Consider the following 10,246-nt stretch of genomic DNA (forward strand, 5'->3'; position numbering starts at 1 on the left):
AGGACCTAGGCAGAAAAGGATCTACATCAGTATTCCTCCTACCCATCTGAAAGTTGTTCTCTGAACACAGGGTCATAAAGCCTTGGGCAACAGAGTGGCTTTTCTTACCACTGTGAGCACTGTATCTGCTTGGTCTTCCCTCTGCATGGCTGCCCCTTCTTCAGTGAGTCACTGGGTCGAGAATAAGCCACCCAAYCTGGAAGGGTTGGAGGGGAATCTAGGCTCTTCCCCACTTTGCAAATATTTTTGCACCTTTTTGCTCATGCACTGGCTTGTGTTTTACAGTCCCTCTTCAGTGAAGACTAGTTGGCATAGTCTTCACACTAAAATCAGAGCTTTCCCCACTCTGTCTCATTCTCTTCTTTGCCATTCCCATTTGGATCTTTGAGGCATTACCTTGGTTCCTCCTCTGACCAGAGGAGACACTTTTTCGCCACATGTCTGCAAAAGGTGCTGATAAACCAGTATGTGTACCCAGAAGTCCTACTTACTGTTTCCCTGTGCTTCCATTTCAACAGACAATAGCTACATGACTAACAGTATTGCTGGTCCAAGAGAAATATGACAAAAGTACAACAGGTTCAAGGGGGATTCATCGTGCACAGAAGCAGTATTTTTCATGACTTCAGAAAACTGAGCAGCATACAGAATTTGTTCGAAGAGGGATATTTCTGTGTATCAAACCTGCAGATTAAAGCAGGTCTACCTGAGTCATGAAAAGTTGTATTTCAATCTGCACAATAGATCCAAACTGCTATTTGTCTCAAGGTGACTCTTCAGCTGAAAATCCTTGCCTGTGACCAAGGCTCAGCTATTAAAATTCATTGTTAGGAGCACTGCCAAAAAGTCTTTTCTGCCACTCACAGCAGAGAAGAAAATTGAATTATTTCCACCCCTAAGTCTGCAAGTGCATAATAATAAATTCTCAGATGTTTTAAGGCTGTGTATTTTTTTTTTTGTAATCCTTACCCAAGAATCTTCTCTTCCATCTAACCACTTCTTGTATTTTTCATTAGGCTTCCTGTTTTTGGGAAGAGTTCTCTTTATCAGTACCCTTAGAATCAAAGAGGAAAATATATGTGCATGTTAGATAGATGGACTGTAAAGTTCATAAGCTATTGAAAGCTCACCAAATGAACATTTTATAGAAAATATTCTCCATATTTGCTGTATGTGTGTGTGCACCTGCACAAAAACATAAAAACAGGAATTTGGCAGAAATTAAAGACTATTTTATGGACCAGTAGTGAAAACTGCTTTACCTAAAAAAAAWTTTCTGCTTTGGAATTTGTGAAGAGCTCCTCAGGAGACACAATCCTACCCAGAGTTATATGGGCACCAAAAGAGTGTGTATTTAAGCTATGCCAGTGCTTTCCAAGAAAAATGTTGTTGTTTTCTGTTTTGTTTGGTTTATTCAGCAGTGGTGTCCTAGTTTATGAAGAGACCCATGTTGCTATGGCAATAGAAATCTCAGCAGTAATACTTAGCGGTGAACTTGCCCTCCAGGGGATGTTTAGCTACCCCTGCAGCTACTTCCACTGATTTTATCCGGGTACAGGTAAGTACATAATAAGAGTCTGCCTTACCTGAGCACAGGAGCTGTGATTATCCTTTGCGCGAGGTGGCAGAAAAAGAAAACACTTCAAATTCTTCCCCTACTGCCCTGCACACCTTCAATTAAGGAGACTACCTTCAATTAAGGATACTTACTACCTCAACTATATCAACTATATTTAAAAAAAACACTCCTGCAAATGGTTAACACACGTGTGAATGATCCAAAACCAACCATCTTTTACTACCTGAATACTGTCACTTTAACTTCTCTCCCCATTTCTAAAAAATATTCACCAGAGGAAGTGCCAGAAGACTGGATGCAGAGAAAGGAAAACCATGAAAMAAAACATCCTAAAAACATAGCGTTTCTTCCCCCCTTTCTGCTTTTATTTTTAAAAGAGGATTTTTTCCTCAACAAAAGCACAACTGCTTTAGGAGAAAAGATCAAGTCTAAGACTAGAAGGAAAAAAAAAGGAAATGAATTTATTAAAAAAGTATTTAAATAAAACAAAGTCCATGCCACCTGACAAATACGTACCAGTGGTACATCACATTTCAGCAAAATAATTTTGCATTTCTATGAGAATAAGTAATTTGAAGAATCTGGCTTTTGAAATCTCACCAAGTAAATGTTTGAGAGAAAAAAAAAAAAAAAAAACAATGTTTTCATAACCTTATTTCACTATCGTTTTTTGCAAATCTTTAAAGTTACTTTTGTATTCTTACTTTGTTTTGAGGAATACAATTATTTGTTTTCCTGGAGCCCAAAATGTTGAACAGATTGTTTTACCACAAGTATTAGAGTTATTAATAAAGTTCCTTCAATTTTCAATCAGTCTCAAATTCTGTTAGTGCAAGTCAGAAATAGTAGCTCACTGATGTCAGAAAGCCTTTGACAGAATCAATATTTGAACTATGAACCAAAATATGATTACAGTACCCTATTCTAATATTATGGTAATATTAAAATGCAAATGGCTTATCCCTCCTTCTGTATGCCCAAGTGTTTAAAATGTCAACCTCGACCAGCGATTATTCTGAAAGAGCAGGGATTACTCATCTTAGAAGTACAATATAGTAAGTATGATCTTTATTCAGAGAATGGTAAAAGAATTGTCAGTCCACTTTGGAAAATGAAGACTCTTAACAATTTTAAAGCTTATTTTGATGACTGAAATCTTATGAAATCCAAAAACAGTATGTTTAATAAAAATTACGTTTCAGAACTTAAAGCATATTTTATTATTGAATACAAAAATACTATCTATGTAAAAACAATAAGTTAGTTTATTTACAGTACTTTACACTATTCTGCTCTAGGGCTTCCTTGATATTGGATTTATTTTCATTGTTTTACATGCCTTTATAATTTTGCACAAAGCATTTCCAAGAGCATATCATCCATGTTCACTGTGCCAATGATAGGTCTAAAGAACAGTTCAGCAACTACATTAGCATTAATAGATCTTAACAAGGATAAAACAACATTCAGCTTGGCAAATCTGGCTTCATCACCTCTGTGAATCAATCTGACATGTTCATTTAGAGCTTGTTGTGCTTCCCTTTGCAGTCCTTCGATATACTGTGTGCACTGCAGTCCAGGTAGATCTGAAAGAAAAACAGGGAAAGGTAAATTATGTTGTTTGATTAAGTTTCATCATTTTAAAAAAACAACACTTCTAAAGAACAACTAAGGGTTTACAGTTTATGTTTATCACACATGCAGTGAAGCAAATAATATGGCTAAATTACTTTTTGTGCCAAATTTCTATAGTTCACTACCTTCTCATGTTTTTTGATACTCCTCTTTGCTATGCAAATTTGAAATTGTGTTTTAAAATATTCCTGTTTAAAAAAAAAAAAGTTATCAATTCAAGTTTCTGTTTTAAGAAGGCTATCCAAAATACTTTCACCATGACAAATGTCTAAGTTGCAGAGATAGCAATAAAAAGAACTTAAYTGTTAACTCATTGACACTTTTATAAATGCACTGAGTCTGAAGAATCTTTTTGACAACTGCTTTTGACTTGCTCCATAATACAAGTGTCAAAAAGTATTAAGTCTAACACAGGACAGAAAGTTTCACAAGGCACCAAAGTACGGATCGTGAAAGACTTGAGAGATATAAAATCTTTCACTTACTGTCCAACAGTTTGGCAGGGTAAGAATCAAGAAGTTCAACTTGCCAGCTACATTTCAGGCAAGTAACAATGATAATCACTTGATAGAGCTCTACCTACAGAAGTCTTTACATAAGGTGATAGTTTAAAAAAAAAAAAAAAAGTAGTAATAATAATAAAAGTGCATCAAAATAGCACTTCCCGAGGCCTGAAAGCCAAGAGCTTTGTCCTGTTTTTTTGGCACTGTTGGGAACCCCCCTGGTTTAGCTGCGCAGCCGGTGATGCTGCGCTACACAGGTTGCACTGGGAGGCTGCGGCCGCCGAGCGCGCCATGCACAAACAGCCGGGGGGCAGCAAGTGCCTCCCAACTTTTCCGGAATAACTGACACGGATCCGCTTTATTTTTAGGAAGGGTCTGCGGAAGGCACCAGGCCCGGCAGCGGCGCTTCCCGACCGAGCGGCGCGTTAAGGGCCCGTGAYGGGCAGGCGGCGCGGCCGGTAACGGGCAGGCGAGGGACGCCGCGGCTCCCCCTGCCCCTCACAGAGCCGCAGGTTGGGAGCGGGGGATACTCGGTCTCCCGCTGGGCACAGACCTCCCCGCCCGGCTCAGCCGGGGCTCCTGGCCGCGTTCCCCCATGCCTGTTCTCCCGCTCTTTCCCGCCGCCTCGGGAGGGGCGCCGGTGCCGCCACTCACCCGGGTTGAAGAGCACCGTGCCCTTGAGGTACGCGTACTCCTTGGTGCTGATGTCCAGGCTCCAGCACTTGGCCAGGAAGCCCTTGATGGCCTGGATGTGCCCGGCGGCGGCGGGCGGGTGCTGCTCGCCGTGGCGGCGGCCGCTGAGGATGCGCTGCAGCATGCTGGGCTCCGCGCTCTCCACCGTCTCCAGGTGCACGCGCTCCTGCGCCAGCCCCAGCACGAGCAGGGGCGCCCAGCAGCTGCGCACCAGCAGCAGCTGCTCGTCGGGCGGCAGCCCCTGGAAGCAGGGCACGTTCCGCACGAAGCGCAGCGTCTTCACGAGCACGGCCGAGGCCGCCTTGCAGGCCGCCTGCGGGCACCTGAGCGCCACGCGCCGCCGCGCGCCGCACGAGCAGCCGCCGCCCGGCTGCGCCCGCCGCGCCCGCGGACCCGGCCCCGCGGGACACGGCGGCCGCGGCGGCTGCTGCCTCCTCTCCGGCTGCCCCTGGCTCTTGAGGATGCTGTAGAGGATGCTGCCGTGCCGCCGGCCGCCCGCGCCGCAGCGGCAGCGCTCTGCGCACGACATGGCGCCCGGCGGTGCCTCCTGCTGCTGCCGCTGCCGCTGCCCGGCCGGGCCCGGCGCGCCGGGGAGGAAGGCGCTGCTGCTCGCCCTCTGCCGCCGCTTAACTTATATATAGCCTGTGTGCGGGTGCGTGCGTGTGTGTGTGTGTGTCTGCGCGCGGCCGCGTCTCAGCGGTTCAAAGGGGCAGACACTCTTTACTGGCTGGAAAAGAGAGAGAGGAGGGAAGGGAAAGAAGAAGACGGGAGAAAAAAAAAGGGGGGGGGAGAGAAGAGAGCCCTCCTCCTGCTTTCCCGAGGCGGCGGTGCCTAGAGGGAGCCGGCGAGCTGTGCGCCTGTGCCTCGGGGCCTCGCCGTGGCAGAGGCGAAGCGCCTCGCGGCCCCTCTCCTCTGCCGGGCGGCCCGTGTTGGGTTTTAGCAGGGCTCCTGGGGATGTCGAGGGCAGCACGACACGACGGCTCCTTTTGTTTTCCCATGCTTTTGTTTTCCCCGGARAGGCGCTGACCTGCCTTTGAGGGACAGCAGATCCCGGACCCCATTCCCCCTTCTCCTGCCCCACATAGTGGAGAGCAGTGAAGCAGGAACAAGAAAATGTTGACGGGAGAAGAGGAAGGACTAGGAGGGGGGATTACTCTAAAGAATAACCAACCCCCCTCCACAGGAGTGGAAAAAGGGACCATTGATAATGGTACCAAGAGCTCCTGTGATGCCTGTTGTAAGCAAYGTGGCTTCAGGGGCCCAACACTCAGGCTGTGTGGGGAGGGAGCAGCCCAGGGACATGTCTGTGGGGCTGAGGTTGGGGAAGGCACAGGCAGGATCCTGACCACCCAGGGTCACCTCTGTGGGGCTGGAGTGCTGATGCGGTCCTGACACATTACCCAAGGGCTGGCACCTCAGCTTTCTGCTTTCACATTCAAAYTAATTAAAAATAAGTGCAGCAGAGAATAGTGCTTGCTTGCTACAGGAAATAAAGAGTTACTTGTGTGTGCCACATGTGGACTAAAACATAAACATTATTGGTTATGTGTTTCATGTGCACTAGAAGTTTGGCACAGATTTAGAGGAACTAGCTGGCTCCAAGTAGCACTCTACCTGTTCCATCAGTATCTGCTKCCAAGGGAAGTCTGCATTGCTCCTGGAAAGGCTTCTTTTCTTTCAATGTCTGTTTTTAATAAGATACCAGTGGGTGCTTTGAGCTCTGTAGAAGCATAACAGCAGGACAGATCTGAACAATTTCTCTCTCTCTGAAATGGCCTTACATGAGTAGCTTACATAGATATAGAGTTATATAGCCATTTCTCTCCAGATAGTCCTGCACAATTGAACTCAGAAGAGTATTTCTTACAAAGGGTGTATATTTAACATGAAGCACTGGGGGAATATTTGTCTCCTGTATTCCTTGTTTACCAAATGCACATTGTCCAAAATGCATGTTTTTATAATTATCTTCAGTTGTGCATCTGTAATGCATTGTATAATTTGAATTAGCTGTATTAAAATATTATTGTATCAACATTTCCTTAAGCAGTCTTACACTTTTCCAGCATGGACGTTTCAGACCTTTGACTGAGGGTTCTAGCTATTTTTTCCACAGCCCGAGTGAGATAAAGCCCTTTCTTGGCTCGCAGCAGTGGAACACTGTTAGTTTGTGCTGGTAAGCCTAATGACTGCAGTTTACAGATGCACGAGTTACTTCCTTGGACCAGAAAACAATGATATTTCACTGAATATATTTTCTTTTGTTTACTGTAAGTAGAATTCAAAAATAAATTTAATTTTGCCAATTTTGTCATTTGGATCATTGGAATCATTAGAAAGTGGAAAACACTTGTCTGTTTGTCTAATAGTATTTCCTTACCATTTAGACTGCTCTCTTTTCTAAATATTTTCTCAACATGCTATGATTTTAGTCTTTTTTCTTTTTAGCAATTTTTTTTTTACATTGACCAAGAGATGAAACTTGCCAAGTCTCAGTAGCACTTCTCCAATGAAGGAGACTAACCTGGGCTAACCGAGGAATCTTAACTGCACTTTTTATTAGTTTGTGACTTGGAAGGTGTCTCAGGGCTCATGGTAGAGCTCAAGTTCAAATCATTGTCTTTACAGTCCTGGCCTTGGCTTCAATTGTGGGAACACTCTGCTGTTTCTGGGACAGTGCTGCTTCCTCAGGGCCGTATTTTAAAAGTACAAAGGCACTGTGTATCTTTTATACCAGCTGTACAATTGAAACTTTTGCTGATGTAGTCGTGTTGGTTGCAGGTGTTAAATTTTTCAAGGCATTTCTCTTCCAGACGAGTTTCAAGTGTAGATGCAGTTCTACTATCATATAATGGTTTTGCTGACACAGTTCATTTCATTTTCTGAACCAACCAATACAGAAAGGATATAYGATGCCAGAAGTTACATTACTACAGCTAAAAGTGTACCTGCTTCTCTCATGAGTGCAGGTAAGCTCTCATTTCCTCTTTTTCTAACTCTTCATGTGYCTAAAATGCACGACAGTTTATTCAGAGCACATCCTCATAGTCTCTTTATCATCTAAAAAAACTAAAATGTCATAGAAATATTTATTAATGTTTCTTATACTGATATTTAACAAGCAGTTTGAGTAGTCCTTATTTAACTTCCTACAATTATTTATTCATAATCAAGCTAAATTAAAACCAGCTGTTTTCTCTGTAAAAACAAGATGTCAACAAAATTCCTACAAGCCAGCATTTTTTTGACAAAAATACATTAAAAAACTTTTAGCAAAATGAGAATATGCCTGTTTTCAGCTGAAAGATGTAGCATTGTGCAAGTGTTTTCAAGCTGCAAATCGTGCAAACATTAATAGATTTACATGCTTCCAGATAAAGATTTACTTGTTTGTTTGCTTTTTTAACTCGCACAGAAGCCTTGGATATGAAGGTGATACAGTGCAATCTTACACTTTCATGTTGCTCTTCAGTGCCTCGGTATCGCTCATCTGGTAGCACATTTGGTACTTGGCCAGAGGGCAAGACTTCAGTTTCAGAACAAGATCAGCACTTGTTTTTATGCTGTTGGTGCTTTAGTGCACTATTAGTTTGAGAGATGTTTTCTTCTCCAGTGGGGAACTGGCTCCTCTTATCCTCTAAACACCTACTGATCCTACCAGTATAAATGCTGAAAAATAWAATTTGATCCTAAGATCAGACGTAAAACTCAGTTTAGTGATTAGCACAGTAGGTTTTTGTTTGGTTGTTTGTTTATTTTTCTCTCAGGAAAAAAAGAGGTTTAATGTAGAATTCACTATTACAAAGATACAATTGACAAGATTTCTTTTGCTTCTGGCCAAAGAGAAGTAGCCCATAAAAACAAAGGTCTGGAATTTAAGTATAYGGTTATATTTCACAAGTGCAACCATCAGTTTGTCAGACTGACTTCCATTTACAGCATTCCTATTTAACTGAGATGTTTACTTGAAAACAACCCAGGGTTRGGTGCCAGGCACTACCAGTAGCAGTGCTCTACCTTTATGCCGCACTGTGTTTTCCTCCTGGCCCTGTTGCCTCTTGATTTGCGGTGAGTTCCTTAGGAGCAGCATATTAGGAGCCTGATTGATTCTGCCCAAGTTCTGTGCACAGACATACAATGTCAGCCTGAATTTACAGAGCTTTTACAGGTGTCCTATGGCAGTGATTTGACTGCCTTTGCTGCATTCTACCATCAACTCAGTGTATTATTTTTTTCTCCATCAGGATATGCATACGGTGTCACTGTTATGGAATTAGTCAGARTATATATAATGAAGAGTGAGAGACTTTTATGCCACTGCTGGGCATATCACCTATCTAGGTGATATCAGATCCAGTGTAACCTATAGTGTTGCAAAGTCAACGTTTCCTTATTTCTTAAATAAATTCAAACCATCAAAAGAGATTTTTGCCAGATCGGTACTTTGCATCATGTGGCCCATCTTGGGTCCAGAAGTAAGAATACTGACTTGGAATTTACTGTTACTGGCCTGTACACTTGTGCCATATTTGCTGTGGCAGATAGCCAGTTTATGGAGTCCCTTATATAAAGCAGACATTTTTTCTCCTTCCCACATGCTAATTTACCTTGGTTGATGCAGCTGGGTTTCAGGGAAAGGTGGAATTAATGGAAAGTGAAGCAACTGCAAATTTGTTCCAGTTAAAATAAACCCATCAAGAAAGATAAAGAAAAGCTTTGGACTTTAAGGAGTTAATGTTAATGGGGCCCTTGGGATCTCTGCTTCAAAGTAGAGCTATGGGTCCCAGTAATCTAAAACTGTAAATTAAAGTATTGGGTTAGGGACAAGTCATTTCACTTTGCAAATGTAACTAATCATTTCTCCTTTTAGAGTTCATATTGTCAATGTGTCCGTGTATCAGGCTTCAAGGTATCGTCCCGTGGGTCAAGCTGAGCCAGCTTGTTGGAGCTAGAAGAAGCTCTCAGCTATGCACTTGCTGCTTGCAGCTGCTGTCCTCATGCTAGCTCTGGCATTTAACTGACTCCTCAACGAGTCAAATCCTTTCACTAAGCTGGCAGCCTCTTTACAAAAGTCACTGCAAGAAAGATAGCAAAGAAATTAGATAGCTTGAAACATGTTCTCCATACTTTATTTTCTTACAGATGTTTCTGAAGGTCTTGYGTAACCCGACTAACTACACACCAAATCTGATACAACATAATTTTGTTTGTTTGAATCAGCAAAAAAGTAACCTATCCAGCAAAAAGAAATGGGTAATTTTCTGTCTGTTTAGTGAACTGAGCTGATTCGGCAAGGGATYAGATGAGTGCTTGAGCAGGACGAGAAAGATGAAAGGACACAGCGCTGTTGCAAGCCCTTATGCCCTTCAGCCTCCATGTGGAACTCCTGCAGGAGGGAAAACCCTAGATCTTCAACAGGGAAAAGGGAAGGTATGGGCAGAAAGGCAGGGGGTTGGACTGGCTGATCTCTAGAGGTCCCTTCCAACCTCAACCATTCTGTGATTCTGTGACTTGTAGCAATCTTTGTTTTTTAATTTACTATCTTACTTGCCATCTGAAATTGGCCCCTACTCTTCCTAATGACACTAGCATAATGGAATTGTGTTATAACAGCTTAGTATGGGAATAAATTTCAATTACTAAGATTATTATACTTACTTGCCTTGAGGAGCACATCTCTGACACTGAAAAATAGATGAATAACAAACAAAAAGCTACCAAATTAAGATGTTAAATACACTGTCCCAGGTTGTGGCATTCTAGCATTAGTATGGCAATAGAACACTGTATATTCAGTACATGAATTCTAAAGCTGAAATTATTGTATCAACACATG

At 42.8% G+C, this 10,246-nt stretch overlaps 1 protein-coding gene across 1 annotated transcript; it reads right to left on the reverse strand.

The window, feature by feature from the left end:
• Positions 1 to 2,605: 2,605 nt before the first annotated feature.
• NR0B1 (nuclear receptor subfamily 0 group B member 1) lies at positions 2,606 to 4,939 on the reverse strand. The gene is made up of 2 exons (XM_026047300.1): positions 4,372 to 4,939; positions 2,606 to 3,165 (listed from the first exon to the last, which is right to left on the reverse strand). The coding sequence occupies exons 1-2, from the start codon at positions 4,937 to 4,939 to the stop codon at positions 2,921 to 2,923; spliced, it is 813 nt and encodes a 270-aa protein (XP_025903085.1). The 3' UTR covers positions 2,606 to 2,920.
• Positions 4,940 to 10,246: the final 5,307 nt, after the last annotated feature.

The sequence above is a fragment of the Nothoprocta perdicaria genome, unplaced genomic scaffold (genome assembly GCF_003342845.1).
Source record: "Nothoprocta perdicaria isolate Ctin4 unplaced genomic scaffold, notPer1 scaffold_49, whole genome shotgun sequence".
In the NCBI taxonomy this organism is placed as follows: Eukaryota; Metazoa; Chordata; class Aves; order Tinamiformes; family Tinamidae; genus Nothoprocta; species Nothoprocta perdicaria.

Coding starts and splice junctions, on each gene's coding strand:
- NR0B1 (XM_026047300.1), bottom strand. CDS start 4,939: ATGTCGTGCGCAGAGCGCTGCCGCTGCGGCGCGGGCGGCCGGCGGCAC. Junction 3,166..4,371: donor CACGGTGCTCTTCAACCCGG/GTGAGTGGCGGC, acceptor TTTTTCTTTCAG/ATCTACCTGGACTGCAGTGC.